The sequence below is a fragment of the Delphinus delphis genome, chromosome X, assembly GCF_949987515.2.
Source record: "Delphinus delphis chromosome X, mDelDel1.2, whole genome shotgun sequence".
In the NCBI taxonomy this organism is placed as follows: domain Eukaryota; kingdom Metazoa; phylum Chordata; class Mammalia; order Artiodactyla; family Delphinidae; genus Delphinus; species Delphinus delphis.
This window is the reverse complement of record NC_082704.1, coordinates 40,163,094-40,180,895: the sequence shown is the minus strand read 5'-3', so window position 1 is coordinate 40,180,895 and position 17,802 is coordinate 40,163,094. Positions and strand designations below refer to the sequence as shown.

General features: G+C 41.9%; 2 protein-coding genes across 2 annotated transcripts in view; one reads left to right on the top strand and one right to left on the bottom strand.

Annotated features, from left to right (window-relative positions):
• Positions 1 to 17,802, top strand: part of LOC132417944 (selenocysteine-specific elongation factor-like) — a 453,767-nt gene that overhangs the window by 320,455 nt on the left and 115,510 nt on the right. The gene's annotated exons all lie outside the window — the stretch shown is intronic.
• The window catches only part of LOC132418597 (nuclear RNA export factor 2-like), a 29,158-nt gene continuing 24,172 nt past the window's right edge, over positions 12,817 to 17,802 (bottom strand). Inside the window, 10 exon segments of the mRNA XM_060002532.1 lie at positions 12,817 to 13,062; positions 13,198 to 13,258; positions 15,661 to 15,770; positions 15,772 to 15,829; positions 16,404 to 16,476; positions 16,906 to 16,948; positions 17,044 to 17,159; positions 17,262 to 17,326; positions 17,433 to 17,540; positions 17,684 to 17,739. Of these exon segments, the coding sequence (XP_059858515.1) occupies positions 13,018 to 13,062; positions 13,198 to 13,258; positions 15,661 to 15,770; positions 15,772 to 15,829; positions 16,404 to 16,476; positions 16,906 to 16,948; positions 17,044 to 17,159; positions 17,262 to 17,326; positions 17,433 to 17,540; positions 17,684 to 17,739 (735 nt within the window). The 3' untranslated portion in view covers positions 12,817 to 13,017.

Genomic DNA, 17,802 nt, shown 5'->3' with positions numbered 1-17,802 from the left:
ACTTTACATGGTATCTAGTATAAGCCAACACATATTCAATTATTTTCCCCATTATTCACAAATGTAGAATTTGGTCTAAAGCTTTTTTCCATTTTGTCCTGAAGCCCTCAAGGCTTTGAGTCTAGAATTCCCAGTGGGCCAGTATTTGATGCAATTTAATGTATTACTCATTTTTTTCTATCATAGGTGTATTATTTTTTAATTTAAAAATCCATAAAATCTAACACAATTTCTGTACTGTCAAAAGAAAAAAAAATAAAAGATTGAAAAGCTGGAAGTCAATATTTCAAACAGTATTACAAATTTTGTGCTCATGTGCAAGAATGGAAAAGACTTTTATTAAACAGTAGAGAAAAGGACAAAAGATGACCACAAACAATTCGCCTAAAAAGCAAAATGTTTCTCCAAAAACATCTGGAAAGATGACCAAACACATTAACTGAGGAAATGAAAAACTGGAGCTGTCAGGCTAAGTGAAAAACTCAAATTACAGAAAACTGTATGTGATTACAAATTTTAGAAGTATGTATTGATAACGACATAACTACACAAATATTTTAAGTTAGGTATAGACATTACCTAAAGAAAAGCACATCTGGAGAATATACACCAATCCTTTTACATTGGATATATTTGATATCTGTGAGTCATGGTGAGGGGATCATATATATATGGAAGGTACAGAATAATTTCATTTTTAAGTATAGATTTTTTAATGTTTAATATCTTGTGATTAGGAAAATTTGTTGAGAGAAACAACTGAAAATAACAACCAACTAAAAAAAAAAAACCAACTGACAAAAATGTTCACGTTTGCCATGTTATCAAAATTTTCCCATGTTTTATAAAAAATAAAAAATTCCAGCTTTTGACTTGACAGTTTATCTGTGTGGAGTGTGATTTTCTGTCTCACGCTTCATTTACCCCAAATGTTCACACTCTCGTGTGCAGAGTTTTCTTCATCTCTCTCAGTGGCTGGATTTCCTCCCTCAGGAAGGATAGTGATCCAAGAAGGGATTGTGGAAAAGGAGTGGAAAATTCCAGAAAGTACTGGAAAATTACAGAAGTTTTGGGCTGATTTACTGGAGCCCAGGCGCCTCCCTCCTTCACTCAAGGCCTCTGGTCTGGAACTTACAGAGCTACAATTCTGGCTTTGACCACTAGGGGCATGTATCTACATTGAGATATATATATATGTATATATATAGATTTTTTTAAAGGAAAAGACATTTGTTTTCTTCTACTATCATTCAAGTGACCCATCAAACTCTGTTTACTATTTCCTTTATATGTTCTAGGTCTGTTTCTAGCTTTTTGGATTTGTTTTTTTCATTATCTCTCTAGAATGAACTGGTGTTAATTCCAGCCATTTGACAATTTTAAGAAAATTCTGTTACTTTGCACTAACTTAAGACAATCTCCCACATTACAGCAATAATTTAGTAGATCTATGCTTGGAGAAGTCATCTTCCATTCCGTGGAGCTCAACTTCAGTCTCTGTTTTTCCAGGTAGCATCTGAATGACCCTAGACAAGCTCCAGCACCTCAGTAAGCCTCAGCAACCTTGGAAAGTTGGTGATTCTGATATCAGAGTCCCCTTGTGAGGAATTCATGAAAGAACAGAGGCAATGTAGCAAGTACAGAGTCTGGCCTACAGCTGGCACACAGAGTTATCTGGGTTTGCAGAATGAAGGAACACAATGTAGTGTAGCTGATCCAGAGTCTGGCATACAGAGCTCCCTGTGTTTGTAACCAGAAGTATCAAGGTCCCCTAAGCCTCCTGATTCCAGATGGTCTCCTCTGCAAGGGTGGTACAGTTGGAGAGAGTTCCCTGGGTGTTAGGTTGGTAGCAAACTCAGGGGGCAGTAATTACAGGAAGTTAAGTCTCCTCTGGCCCCCAGGGCTCTCCTCCTCTGTGCCCTTGGGGAAGGGACTTCCTGTTAGGACTCCATCTTGTTTGTGTGGCTCTGACAAAGTGGTTTGGGGCTTGCACTCTCCTTCTTCGGAAGCCCTTCCTGATATTCTCCAAACCTCCAGCTCCAGACCCACAGATTCTCTTCACGAGCAGCCTGTGAGGAGGGTGGTGACAGATCACTGCCTTCAGGCCACCCCATGGGTGAGTTGGTCAGCATGAGACCTTGTCCTCAGATCCCCACAGGGCAGGAGGGGTTCTGGGTTCCCTCCCTAACCCCAACCCACAGGACCCCCAACAAGCTGACCCCCCCTTTAGAGAAGGCATGCAGAGGGCTCAGGCTCACTATTTCCCACTCTCTTGAGGAAATGGGCCAGGTGGGCTCTGACACACCCGTCCTGATTCCATGTGGAAAACCTCCCCTCTTATGGAAATGGCCATGGCTGAGGTGAATTATTTCCCCTGGCTGAGAAAAAGGCACAAGTCATGTGATCTTTTCAGGTCTAGGATTTGGAGAGTAGGGAGGGTCACCTAGGTGGGGCGTGGGATTGTGTAAACTAATATCCCTTGGATTTATACGAGGTGGGGGAGGGGCAGAAAACCCACCATTACCACTGACTATTACATTAACTAGTCAGGGTAAATTGTATTAGTCCATAGAAGCTTACTGAGGCTTGCTTTGTTGCCCAGCATATGATCTATTCTGGAATGTTCGATGAGTAGTTGTTATGTGCATTGTTCTATGTCAATTAAATACATTTGTTAACTTAAGTAACATTTTGAAACCTTCTCCCTCTAGCTGAGTTTTTGTCTGCCATTTTGTGCATCACTCAGTGAGCTGTGTTAAAATTTCCCACTGTGACTGTGAATTTGACCATGCTCTATTTCTGTTAGATTTTGCTTTGCATATTTTGGCTCTATTTTAGGACATGCATACAAATTTAGAATTTTATATTAATATCTCCTTATTGCATTGAACCTGTTATGACAAAGAAATCTCCTTCTTTCTCTAGTGATGCTTTTTTCTTTAAAGTGTACCTTTTCTTTTACTAATAGGGTTATACAAGCCTTCTGTAGGTTACTGTGGAAAAGGTATACATTTTGCCATTTTTTTTATTTTCAACTTTTCTAGATGATTAAAATTTGCATGTGTCTCTTTTCAGGAGCATTTGATGGAAGGTTTCTTGTCCAGTCTGATAATAGCTGTCTTTCTGTTTGGAATACTAATCTGAAATTTTTAATGTAAAAGTAGATGTAATTTGGTTTATATATACTATCTTACTGTATGTTTATTTTTGCCCCTTCTCAGTTCTTTTGCCTTTCCTCTCCTTTGAAATGATTAACATTTTATAACTATTAAATTGTTACCTCATGTGGCTAGGTAAACATTCTTTTGCCATTCTTGTAGTGTTTACCCTTCAGATTACAATGTACATTTTTGCCGTTTCAGTCTAATGTTAGTTAATTAGTTCTTTAAAACTCCTCAGACAATTAGGGGGCCTTGAGACACTTTGATTCCATATACCCTCCAAATTTATTGTCATGCATTTTCCTTCTCTCTGTATTTAAATCCCCAGAAGAAATTACTATCATTGTGTTATATAGTCAACACTCATTTAAATTTGCCTACATATTCACAAATGTCATTAGTCTTTCTTTCCTGTATCTATGTGCCTCCACCTGGGAGGATATTTCTTCTGCCCAAAGAAGAGCCTGTAACATTTCTTTGAGTTTGAGTCTTCTGGTCACATATTTTCCGAGTTTTTCTTACATGATGATGAAATGAATGCATATTTTAGGACAGTTTTTCCTTAAAGCATACTTTATCTCCTATTACAATAATACTGTTACACTGAGTTGATATCTTGTTACTTTTGGAAACTTCTCAACCAAGATCTCTTCAAATACCACTTCTCCACTCTTCCCTCCCGTTCTTTCCAGGACTCACATTAACCATGTGTTAGGTATGTTCACTGCATCTCCTTTAATTATCTCCCCCTCGCTTTTGGTATTCTCCATGTTATGTCTCTCCAGGCTCCATTCTGGATCTTTTCATCGGACCTATCCTTCATATGTCTAATTCTTCCGTCAGGCAGGGAGGTCACCTTTGACCCTTGAACCATCACACCAGAGTAGATTTCAGGGTAGGTTTTATTGTGTCCCAAGAGCCGAGCAGAGAAGAGAGAGTTAGAGATGAAAAGCCACTTGTCCCAGGTCACATAACCGGATCCAAGCAGAGCAGGGACTAACATCACAGACTAAACCCTGGGTCCAGACCCTTTCCTCTGTGCTTGTTTTCTTCTTGGCTGTGAATGCTGCCTACCTCTCATTTCCTGAGAAGCAGAAACACAGTGAAGTTTCTAAGCCTTGTTTTAGCACTGTGATACATTTCTCTTTAGATTATAAAGCCAGTGATATTTCTTCATTAGCCATGAGAACTTTCCCAGGAATTTTTCTGGTACTGGGCCCATTGATGTGCTGTTCTCAATTTCAGAGAACATTGATCAAGTGAACACTTTACAAAGAAAAGCAAGATGCCGGGGTATTTACCGAAGGAGACACAACTATTGGTCTCAACAGGCCACTTCCCAGCAGCAGCAATATAGAGAATCACTAAGAAGTGATGCTCACGTGGACATCCAAGCAAGATAGTAAGTGACGAGGCAGCATGGCTGACCAGTATCAACCAGTGAAAAACAAAACCTTGTAGTTAAATATGTCATTCTTCTCTCTAACCTGGAAGAGTGAGGAATGATGGGATCAGGTTAACGGTTGAGCAGTCTTTATTGTAGCTCTGCTATCATTGGCGAAAATGTAGGGAAGACTTCCCAAGACTATACGGACCACTTTCTTCTCTCCACTTCCCCACAGTGCTCCCTATGCCTGGAGGGAGGTCTCACACCAACAACTATATGTTGTGGCCCAGAATTATTTCACATATCACTCAAACCCATTAGCCAGAACTAGTCACATTTATGGCCCCGCCCAAACCAAGGGGATAAAGCAAGCAGTACAGTTCTGCCAGGGGCCTGGAACAGGGGAGAAATGGAAACACTTGGCAAACAGGACCACTGACTGCTGTATGCCGCAACTGAAATGCAGAGAGATTGAGTACTTGCGTAAAGTCACATGGACAGTACGGGACAGAGCAGGATTTGAATCCAGGCAGGTATGTTTTCAAAGTCGATGCTCTTTACATACTCTTTTCTGAATTGTATGCTAGTCTCTTAAATGAAATACATATATAATCTTGACCCCTGAACAACACGGAGGTTGCTGACGCCAACCCCCTGCACAGTCAAAACTCTGCAGATAACTTTTGAGTCCCCCCAAAACGTAACTACTAATAGCCTACTGTTGACTGGAAGCCTTCCCGATAACATAAACAGTGGATCAACACATATTTTGAATGTTATATGTGTTACATATTGTATTTTTGCAATAAAGTAAGCCAGAGGAAAGAAAATGTTATTAAGAAAATCATAAGGAAGAGAAAATACATTTACAGTACTGTGCTGTATTTATTGATACCGTAAGTTTGCATCATCTGCTTACAAAATGAATCGTCTGTCCGTCAGTACACACATCAATAATGTCTTATATGATACAAAATATTCTAGATGTTATATGTACTACTAACACTAGACACCAAAAGTAGAAAGATCGGGTGGAAAAGGAATTCATATTTTTTTTTACAGGTATAGGGATTCGTGCACTGATAACGAAGAAGCAGCAATATGATTGCTTTATGGTTGTCTACTGGGATAGATACCATTTCTTCATGCAAGCCTAGACCATACACTAATGAATGAATCATTATAAAACTTTTATTGCATACAGTATCACAGTCATCTTCATAATACAGCATTGGAAACACTGTTATACTAAAAGAAACACATACCTGTGGTGATGATAGGCTGGTGTGTAGTTTCTCCAATTATGAGAGAGACAGAGACAGAGAGAGACAGAGACACAGAGAGACGTACTGTACGGGTATGTAATTTTTTGAAAGCAAAGTTATAAAACAGTAAGAAAACTAACACGTCATTAATTTTTTATTAAATATCACTCACCTATGCCTGTGTAAGGATAGGCTATCCACTACAATACATGTCTTGTACACAATGTTCCTCATGTGTATGTTTTATACCTTTGTTGAAAAAAATGCATGTATAAACACACCCACGCAGTTCACACCCTGTTGTTCCAGGGTCAGCTGTACTTATAGTAGAGATCCTATTACTTCAGTGCTCCAGTTCCCTCTTCCTTAATCATCTGATGTGCCAACAGTGGAACTGAATACACGTGGTGGCAGTGGCAGCACTGCAAAGCTGCGGGCCTCTTCCAAACAAATGAATGGATTGGATACTTGAGTGTTCATTATATTCAAACATAAAAATTAGAAAATAAAGCATGGTGGTAGATGAAAAGCCTGTTCATGGATCATTTACTTTATAAAATTTAATCTGTCTTTCCACCCTTTTCAAGGAAAAATAATAAAAATAAGAACAGAAATGAACGGAACTGATAACAGATATGACAGAGACCAACAACAATAAAAAAATGCCAGCTGCAAGCACTTTAGAAAGATAAGATAATAAGGAAACATCTGGCAACAAGGGTCAAGAAAATTAGAGATATGGCACGGAGAAGCCACTCTGAAATGAGAAAAGCTGCCACACTTTCAGTTTCAGCAAAGATTCAAAAGATACAACAGTGTTATGGAAAAGATATGCTGATAAATCTAAAATTTAGAGAAAACAGATCAATCCCAGAGAAAAACATGATTTTCCATGCTAAAGAAACAGAAAATCTTAATATTATTAAACGTATTCTTGACAAAGAATACACAAGAAGGCAAAATTATTAGCCAATCTCAGTTAGTTACACAAATGCAAAACGTATACATAAATTAATAGCAAGCTAAATCCTGCCACGGCGAAGACAGGAAACACAGTATGACAAAGTCGTGTTTAATCCCAAGCATGCCACATTGGTTTAACATTAGGAGATCTGTGAAGTTAATTTAGCCCATTAGTGAAATAAAGGAAGGAGGATTATCACAAAATATTCAGTAAAAAAAGGCCTACAAAAATTGAAACAACCAATCAGCAGTAAAACTGACAATAACAGGAATTCTCAGCAATTCATAAATTGAAAGATGTTTCTTTAGACTGACAACAGATATTAAAAATAGGGTAAACTACATCAAACATCATACTTAATAGCGAAATGTTGGAAGCATTCCCTTTAAAATCAGAAGAGAGACAAAGATGACTTACATGACCACTTTGTTTTAGCATCATACTACATCTCCTAGGCAGTACAGTGAGCCAGAATGTATATATGCATCTATACACATGGGAATTAATAAATGTGTACAAGGGAAAATAAAGCTGTCAAGATAACATAGTTACCTTCATGTAAATTCAAGAGACGCTAAGGAAACTAAGATTAATGATAGAGATTAATAAGTTTGTTGAGTATAAGACTAATATACACAAGATAATTGTAACAAATAGAAAGTACCATTTCCATTCGGAATATACCATTTACAGAAGCAAAAATTATAACGTTCTATAAAATCAACTATGAATCGGATTCCATTGGCAACTCTTCTGACATACATGAACACTCATAAGCTTTCCTGTTCTTTAGTGACCAAAAAGCTAAAAACATGAAACCAGTGTGTGATGAAACCAGTGTGTGTGTATGTGTGTGTGTGTGTGTGTGTGTGTGTGTGTGTACACATTAACCAGAACCCCTTACAGCTCGGGTTCTAAATGGGATATCAGTGGTTTCAAGCATATGCACCATCCTGAGACTTGGAGGCGTAACTGAATGACATGGGAGCCACGTATGGCTCAGTGACATGGTCAGCTGTGTATGATGGGAGGGGTCTCTGGTTCCTATGGAGCAGTCACAGCAGAGTGCCTGGAATGCATACATGTCAGTTAGCACACAGGCAGCAGTGGTGTTTCAGCTATAGCAGTCCCAAAGCGTGAGTAGACTTCCCCTGACTGCATAGCATCCAAGCCGGCTTTTCTGGCCCTCACAGAGTTTTTGTCAGCTATGGAATATATTTTATTAAGAGCGTCTTATTTTTATAAAATAGCTATTAGAACGAATAGCTGGCATAGGCAAGTGGGAACTTTGATTGAAAGAGTACTTGACACCAAAAGTGGTTGCAAGCCAGGGGCCCTGAAGGAAGTGGGAATCTGAGAAAAGGTATTTGGCGTAGGTGGATCTGAAGACAGTAAGGATCCAAGTGACATTAGAGGATGAAATATTGGTGTTCCATGGCACACAATGGTGAAACAGTTGCAGGAGTTTTTGCCTGTGGTCACTTGAATGAAATGCCTTTGAAGTCAATGTGTCGGTGGACCAAAGAGATGCTGTTAGGGATTCAGAGGACGCTCCCTTCCCCACAGCACTGAGAAACACATTAGTGTGGAGGGCATCTTCATCTTCGAAGTGTTCTGAAGTGGCTGACTTGTGTAGGCCACAGATGAGATGGGAGATCCCCTCATTTCAGTGGGGATGTTGTGGTCCTGGAGTTGCAGGCCCAGTAGGAGCACTTAACCTCCTGCCTCAAGGTGAGTGCTGTTTACCTTAATAAGCAGCAAGGCTGGAAGGGTAGTCACATTGGTTTGACCTACAGCAATCGTTGAAGGTGGCTAATTGATCAACAGATCCCTTGGATCTTGAAATATCTGAACATACTCCAAAGTTGCATTTGATCAGTGTAAAAATAAATAAAATATAGATAAGTATTTATAATAAAATATAAGAATATAAAAATAAATAAATCAAGCTATAGATTTGGTGACTCGAGCTATCGTGATGGCGAATGGTAGTCCCTTACTCAATTCCCACACTTGACCCAGAACATGATGAATGAGTGGACTACGAAGGAAGGACCCTACAGTGAAGTCACAAGTAACTACAGTAAATTTTCTTCCCAGGCTTAGCCAAAGGGACCATCAGCCATTTACTGCTGTTACTGTGCATTTGCTTTAAGGACACATGCTCTTAAGCCAGAGCTCAAAAAACGTTCCCTGGAAAGGGCCAGATGACCAATATTTGAGGCTTTGCAGGCCTTTCAGTTTCCGAAGGAGCTACTCAGATCTGCATTGTAGAGCAAAAGCTGCCACAGACACAGCATGGCTGTCTTCCTATAAAACTTTATATACGGACAGGGACATGTGAATTTCAAATAATTTTCACATGCCGGGAAATACAATTCTTCTTTGGATTATTTTAACCATTCGACTATGGAAAAACATTCTTAGCTTGCAGGTCATGCAGAAACAGGCTCGTGGACCACAGTTTACCAATCCCCACTGTAAGCTAATGGAATCACTAGGTCCCCAAAAAGAGCACTGAGTAGAAAGTCAGCAAAGTGAGGTGGCAGGCATTCCTAAGGTCTTCTGCCAAGCATAACCCCAAAGTCGATGCCTTTTAACATAGTGGTTTTCAACCTTGGTTGCACACTGCAATCACATGACGAGTTTTAAAAATGTGATTGCTTGGTTCTGCCCCCAAATCTGTTTTAATTGTTGTGGGTGTAGGCTGGCGCTAGTGATTTTTTCAATCTTTCCAAGTGACTCTAGTGTGTAAACGAGGTTGAGAACTGCCTGAACAATTTAAATGATGAGAGTGCAAGTATTTTACAATATTTAGTTTAAAAATCTTATAATCATGGTTTTGGAAAAATAATATTCCAATAATGAATACATAGAATATTCCAATCATAATAAATACATAACTGTGGTGGAAAGTATGAAATAAGAATTCCCATGTAATAAACGGAGAGTGCTCTCCTTCAAGGAAGGAAAGAAGGAAGGGAAGGAGCGAGGGAGGGAGGGAGCGAGCGAGGGAGGGAGGGAATGGGAAAACACACCGGTAAGGCAGGGGCCACCAGTGCTAGGGTCAGGGAGGAAGGCTAAACCACTGATGAGCCCAGAGCCAGGTATGGGTTAAAGCCAAACACCCAGGAGTCCAGGGCTGACTCGACAGTGAAGTCTTTTCTTCAGGAGACGGTCACAACACAGGGTAAGCATGGAAGGGACAGAACAAACGCAACACATGGAGTGATTGGTACTGAGGGAACAGGAAAGAGAAAAGGCTGGAAAAGACCTAAAGATAGTATTTCTCTAGAGAGATAATGGAGTGGTAAAGGTTGAAATTATATCCATTGTATAAGAAAAGAACACTGACCAGGAAGATGGCTGATTGAACACGAGGTTGGACTTTCACTTCCTCCTGAAACTTGATTAAAACAACATTAAAGGTAAACACATCAATACAATGGTATATTACCCAGCAATAAAAAGGCAAGAACATGGGTGGATCTCAAGAAAAAAAAATTATGCTAAGTTAAAGAAGCCAGACACAAAGGAGTACAGGATGTGTGATTCCATTTATACGGAATTCTAGAGCAGGACAAGCTAATATATGGAAATGGAAAGCAGATCAAAGTTTGCATGGGGCCAGAGGAAGAAGAGGAGATTAACTGGGAACCTTTAGGGAGTGTGGTATGTGTTCTATATCTTGATTAAGCTGGCGGTTAGCCCTAACCCCTGATTCTTACATGTAAGGAACCGCAGATCAGGAAAAGTTGGGTGAGTCATGTAAAGTGTTGCAGCTTATTAATCAGCGAGGAGATACTCATATATGCTTATCAATGATAAATTGTCCTTGTTATGCTGCGTAAGGAGCCAACAGGTATAGTGCTTCACCCTAAGCACCTGGGAAGACGCTGACCCAGACACAAACATCCTTTTATACAAGCAAAGCATAGATCTGAACGAATAACTATTGTGCATTCCAGTCACCCATTTATAAACATAGTTGACGCTCTCACGCGTTCCTTTGCCTTGACTTCTTAATGTTTATAATTACACATAAAAACATAGGGCTTCCCTGGTGGCGCAGTGGTTGAGAGTCCGCCTGCCGATGCAGGGGACACGGGTTCATGCCCCGGTCTGGGAAGATCCCACATGCCGCGGAGCGGCTGGACCCGTTTGCCATGGCCACTGAGCCTGTGTGTGTGGAGCTTGTGCTCCACAACGGGAGAGGCCACAACAGTGAGAGGCCCGCGTACTGCTAAAAATAAAACAAAACATAAAAGAAAACACATAAGCATTCATTAATATCTTCTTCTGAGGAAACATAAAACCATTAACATTCATTAATATCTTCTTCTGAGGAACCATACTGTAATATACAGTTTTATACCCTGAGTTTTTTTTTTCACATTGTATCATGTCGTGTCAGGAATATTCTGTCTTGCTTTTTGTAACCTACCACTTAAACCCAAACTGTTTCCTTTTTTTTTAACATCTTTATTGGAGTATAATTGCTTTACAATGGTGTGTTAGTTTCTGCTTTATAACAAAGTGAATCAGTTATACATATACATATGTTCTCATATCTCTTTCCTTCTTGGATCTCCCATGAGACTTGCAGCCATATTCACGGTGCTTTTGGCTGGTCCCAGGGGTCATAATATGGATCTTGTTCTCCCCCAAAACTGTGATTGTGCCTTCTGACCTCTATGGAGGACCTCTGAGGGAATGGCACAGAGGATGAGTTTTGCTTCCCACTGCCCCTCCCAGGCACGGAGTGGCTTTCTCAGTTGCGTCTCTCAAAAACATCTAAAAACGTACCGTACCCATAGCTGCCTGGGGCAAGGGAAATAAGATAAGTCAAGCAGCAGAGAGCCCACAAAGCCTGTAAAGGGTGAGGGTGATGAGGAAAATTCTTGGGGGAATAAGAGTTTTGAAAGCATAGCATAGATTCCAGAATGCAATGCATATGCACAAGGTAGGACACAGGCTCAGCAAAGGTCTGACAGGAAGCCAGGCTTGCACATGTGGCTGACCTTTGGGCTCCTCAAAAGCAGGAGGTGAAGGCTAAGGCAGAGTTGGAGGCAGCCTGGCTAAGCATTGGTGGAGTGCCCCCGATCAGAAGCCAATCTGCAAAGACTAGACAATATTGTTTTCCTTTCCTTTTTGGCTCCAGGCCCTTCAGGAAATCTCTGTCAAGTCACTCTCTGACCACTGATAAAATAGAAGGACAACTTCCGTGAGCACATATCACAAGGATTTCAATCATTGCAAAAATACATATTCCAATGTGTGTATATACTACAATTTGTTTATCCACTCATCCCTTGATGGACAGATGGGTTGTTTCAACCTTTTGAATATAATGAATAATGCTGCTGTGAGCATTCACATACAATAATTTGTTTTGGCGCCTCTTTCAATTCTTTTGGGTGTACACCTAGGAGTGGAGTAGCTGGGTCATATGGTACTTCTGTGTTAAATTTTGTGAGGAACCAACAAACTGTTCTCCACAGCAGTGAAACCAGTTGTATCCCCACCAACAATGTACAGAAGTTCCAATTTCTCCACATCCTCACCAAAGTTCATCTTGTTACGTTCCTTAAAAAAAAAAGCTATAGGCAATGTAGTAGGTGTGAAGTGGCATCCCATTGTGGCTTTATTTTGCGTTTACCTAACAACTAATAGATTTTCCTCTGATCATTGCTTTTGCTCTGTCACACAGGTTTTGGTATGCTGTGTTTCCATTTTCAATTGTCTACATGTATTTTTAAATTTCCCAACTTGACACATGACATATGTAAACCCATCTAGCTGGGACATAAAGGAGTTTTGATGCATGCACTTTAAATCCCATTGTTATCCCATTTCTGTGCAGAATCTTCATGTTTTATAAATGGAAAAAAAGTGTATAAAAAACCCACTTGTTTGGGTTAGAAGGTGCCTCCTCCTCAGGGATGAAGGCAGGGATGTTGAGGCCTGGACCTACTGGCTCGTGATTGGGGCAGGGAAGAGCAATGGAGGACACACAACATACAGCTTGCAACAGCACTCTTTATTATGAAACCAAACAGCAATCGTGAGTGGGGAAAAGACACAGAACAGCTGACCCTTCAGGTGGCTATGTTACCTGGCCTACAACGTAACTTTGGCTTCTTGGTCAGCCAGGCCTCCAACTCCAGGCATGGGTGTGGCCTGAGGCTGGAGAGAAAAGATGATGTGGATGAAGACAAAGATGACATCCAAGCACTCCTTTTAGGGGATTTCTTTGAAGGCCTCCTCTGGGATCTTGCCCTCGGTCTGGAGAGAAGGAGTCGGAATGTCAGAAGAGCCTGCTCCCCGAGTTCCATTCCCAGGCCACCGGCCTCCACCTTCTTGGCCTCCCTGAAGGCCCAGAAACGTTCATCTCTAACCCACTTGATTTCCAGACCTCACCTTGAGCATACTGCAGACCTGACCAGCTCTGGTGTAGTTCCATTCATTGTCCTGAAGGCACCTGCAGTGGGAGAACAACAGGTGATCTCCATTAGTACCACAGTACAGTCACGCTGACCATGCAATGCCACCTCTAAATCTATGCCACTTTCTTGCTGGGACACATGTACCAGTATGAACACTATGTGTAATGACGAAGAAAGACCCAGTGAAAAGCAAACCATCTATCACTAGCATTCATGCCCACTAGAATTCAAAACAGAAAAGTAGAGCTGTTCAAAAGAACAAGGGAATTCAATATATACTGATCAAGAAAGATGTTCCAGAAAATAACAAATGGAAAATTCTAAAGTACAAGTCTCCAACCATCTTTTATTGAGATATAATGCACACACCATTTTAAAGTATACAAATCAGTGCTTTTTAGTACATTCACACGATTGTGCAACCACCACAACTATCTAATTCCAAAGTAATTTTACCACCTCAAAAAGAAGCTCCTTAACCATTAGTGATCACTCCCTATTCCTCCCCTTCCCCCAGACCCTGGCAACCACTAATCTGCTTTTGGACCCTGTGGATTTTCCGATTCTGGACATTTCATACAATATTTGACATTTTGTGACTGGCTTCTTTCACTTAGCATCATGTTTTCAAGGTTCATCCATGTCATGACGTGTATCAGAACAGTATTCTTTTTTATGACTGAATAATATTCTACTACATGGATGTACCAAGATTTATTCATCCATTCATCAGCTACAGGACATTTGGGTTGTTTCCACTTTTCGGCTATTATGAATAATGCTGCTATGAACGTTCCTGAACAAGTTTTGGAGTGAACATATGTTTTCATTTCTCCTGGTGGGATACTTAGGAGTGGGATTACTGGGTCATATGGTAACTCCATGTTTAACATTTCGGGGAAGTGCCAAACTGTTTTCCCAAACCACTGCTCCCTTTTATATTCCCATCAGTAACACACGAGAATTCCAATGTCTCCACATCCTCACCAACACTTGTTATCATTTGTTTCACTGATTAAAGCCATCTTAGTGGGTGTGACCTGGTAACTCACTGTGGTTTCAATTTGCATTTCCTTGATGACTAACGATGTTGAGAAGTTTCTCGTTTCCTTCTTGGCCATTTATATGTCTCCTTTGGAGAAATGTCCATTCAGAGCCTGTCCCCATTTTTAAAAAATTGGGGTGTTTGCCTTTGTATTGTTGAGTTGCAAGGGTTCTTCACATATTCTTGCCAGATATGTGATATGCAAATATTTTCTCCCATTCTGTTGGTGGGCTTTTCACCTTTTTGATACTGTGCTTTGATGCTCAAAAGGTTTTAATTTTGATGAAGTCAACAATTTATCTACTTTTTTTTTTGGTTGCTTGTGCTTTTGGTGTCATATGTAAGAAATGATTGCCTAATTTGTGAAGACTTACACCTACGTTTCCTTCCCAGATTTTTATAGTCTTAGCTCTTACTTTTAGACTTTGATCCATTTTCAGGCTATGTTTGTACATGGAGTGTGAGTCAGGGGTCAAAATTCTTTGGTTTGCATGCGGATACCTACTTGTCCCAGCACCATTTGTTGAAAACACTATTATTTTCCCATCAGATATTTTCAGCACTCTGTCAGGTTGATAATCAGTTGACCATAAATGTGAGGGTTTATCTGTGGACTCTCAGTTCTATTCCACTGATTCATACACTGTCCACAGGCCAGTACCACGTAGTCTTTATTACTGTGGCTTTGTAGCAAGTTTTGAAATTGGGACGTGTGAGTCTTCTAACTTTGTTCTTCTCTTTCGAGATTGTTTTGGTGCACTTTCACAGGAAGTTTAGGATAACCTTGTCAATTGTTGCAAAGAAGGATTCTGATAGGGACTGCATTGAACCTAGTTTGCTCTGGGTAGTACTGCCAATGTAATAATATTGCCTTCCAACCCATGAAAATGGAGTGTCTTTCCATTTATTTAGGTCTTCTTTATTTTTTTCAACAGCATTTTACAGACTCGGGAGTATGAGATTTGCACTTCTTTTGTTACATTTGTATCAAAGCGTTGTACTATTTTGATGCCATGGTAACTGGGCTTGCTTTCTTAATTTCATTTTTGGGTTGTTCATTGCAAGTACACGGAAATACAAATAAGTTTTGTATATTGGTCTTGTATCCTGCAACTTTGGTGAACTTGGTTATCAGCTCTAGTAGGGTGTTTTGTTGGTTGGTTGGTTGGTTGGTGTGTGTGTGGATTGTCCTGGATTTTCCATACACAAGATAATGTCACTGAGCATTATACCATCTCGAAAAACCTTTACACATGTAATAGTATGACACCTTTTTCATGGGCTCACTTTTATTTTTTGGAAGCAAAATATTCAAAAAGCTATTTTTCCAAATTGCTTTCGAGTTTCCATGATTCACTCCCCCGCACATTCCCATGCACACCCAGCACTCACTTCTGAGACCACTCGAGTTTCATCCCAGACAGGGTGGAGAAAGCCTGCACCATTTCCTGCTGCTCCTGGGAGAGGGAGGAGGGTGTAGGCATTGGGATGGAGAACGCACTCTTGAGTCTCACTGGGGCTGGCATCCCTCACAAACAGTTCGTCATTCACAATGCATAGACTGGAGGAAAAATGAGCCCTCAGACATGGACACATGGACCACCCCACACCCCAAACAACGATCCTGCTCCCACTGCCACTCAGCAACTAGTTTCCTTCCATATCCTTCCATATCCCTGCTGTGTCTGTATCCCAGGTTCCGTTACTGGTACCTCTGCCCCTCCCCACAAAGCCCACCTTTGGAGAGACTGTCTACCACCTTCACTCGATTTATAGGTTTATCCCCAACCCACGGGCAATTTCGCATTTACCCTTTACCACAGCCCAAGGAGTGGACGGTCTGATCGCCATTCTCGGAAGAAGACACTGAGTCACAGAGAAGTCATGTGGCTTGACTAAGGTCACACAGCGAGTGAGTGTTGGGTCAAGGAGAGAACCCATAGGCCGATTCCAGAGCCCATGAAGACTCACACTTCCAGATCCCATGTTCTTCTTAACCACTAGGCTAGACTGCTCCTGGGATCTCCCTGCTGGCTTTCCACAATTCTGAGTAAACCTAAGATCTGCGCCACCACATTCCCACGCCCCTGAGCCCAGGCTGGGATGGGCATTCCCGCCCACAACAGGGCTCTCACCTGGCATAGCTGGCAGGGGTAGCGATGAAGATCCGGGTGAAGGCACACACACAGCCCTGAGAACTTCCTTCCACTTCAACAGCAAACAAACAACAGTACCCCTTAGAGCCACACGTGCTGTACATGCTCACGTGGTGGTCCCCAGTCAGGGTGTGACTGGACATTCATGCTGAGAGGGTAGTTGTTCACAGGGGCCAAGGTGTCGGGTATGGGGAGGGCAACTATAAGAGCAGTCTGCGCCCAGTGACAGGGCCCATGACAAACACTACACAAGTTCACGGGATGCATTTTTCACAGCCGCCCAAGAGGTGGATACTACTACCCCATTTTGCAAATGAGGAAACTGAGAGGTTCAGTAACGGCCCAAGTTCTCAGAGTAAGGATCTGGGATGAGAGCCACCAAATTCCACAGCCTGTGTCCCCACGCCTGTCTGCCCTGCACACCCTGGGCAGGGGGAGAGAGCAGTGAAGCATCTGGGGAGGGGGGTCTACACACACTCACCTGCCTTGAACACCCTGTTGACAGAAAAGCAGAGCATCATCTACTGAAAGGGAAAAGCCCAGGCACCCAGTCACCACCTCCACCTCCCACCCACCTGCGGCTTCCTGGGCCCGCCCGAGGGAGGAAGCAGGCACTCACCATCTGGAACCACGTGTCCACCACTAAGGAGCTGAAGTCATGCTGAGTCTTGGGCAACACACCAAGTGTGTGCACAATGACACGTTTTGTGTGCTTCAGCAGCTGGACCCGCAGGTCTGTGAGGGGAGGGGAAGCGAGCGAAGGTCAGGGGCTGCCACGCCCTGGGCCCTATGATTGACCCCTTCACCGCCCTTTCCCACCCAGTTTTCCCATCACACAAGCATGGGGGTCCTTGAGCTTCTTTATATTCCTGCTGTCCTTGAAGTACTTGCACAAGGTGCTTCTAGGAGACAAAGAGGAAGAGTGGGTGGTGGGCGTATGTAGGAGCTTACCTGTGTCTGCTGGGGAGCCACACGGCCCGGGAGCAGAGTCTGGGCTGTAATGCTCACATGGCTGCGTCCTCGGAGTGGAAGGGAATGGTCAGGGAGAAGCAGGCCTCCTCGTGATAAGCACCAAGGAGATGCTGTCGGTCTCCACAGTCATGGATCAAGTAATACCTGAGGGGGAGTAATGAGGACAGTAGATCTCTGTGGTCTGGACCTCAAATGAGACGTGAGAAGTCCGATGAGCAGACCTGTGCTTAGGTGGCCGCAACTGTCCTAGCCCTCCTCCCCTTGCTCAGACTCCCAAGGGTACTTACAGCTGCAGGAATTGCAGGATTAGACTCTTCAGTGTCTCAGATCCTTTATAGCTTTCCTGGAATCAAAGGGCATTTGAGATTGTGTGGCTGATAAAGCCTCTCCTGCACCTCGCTAAATG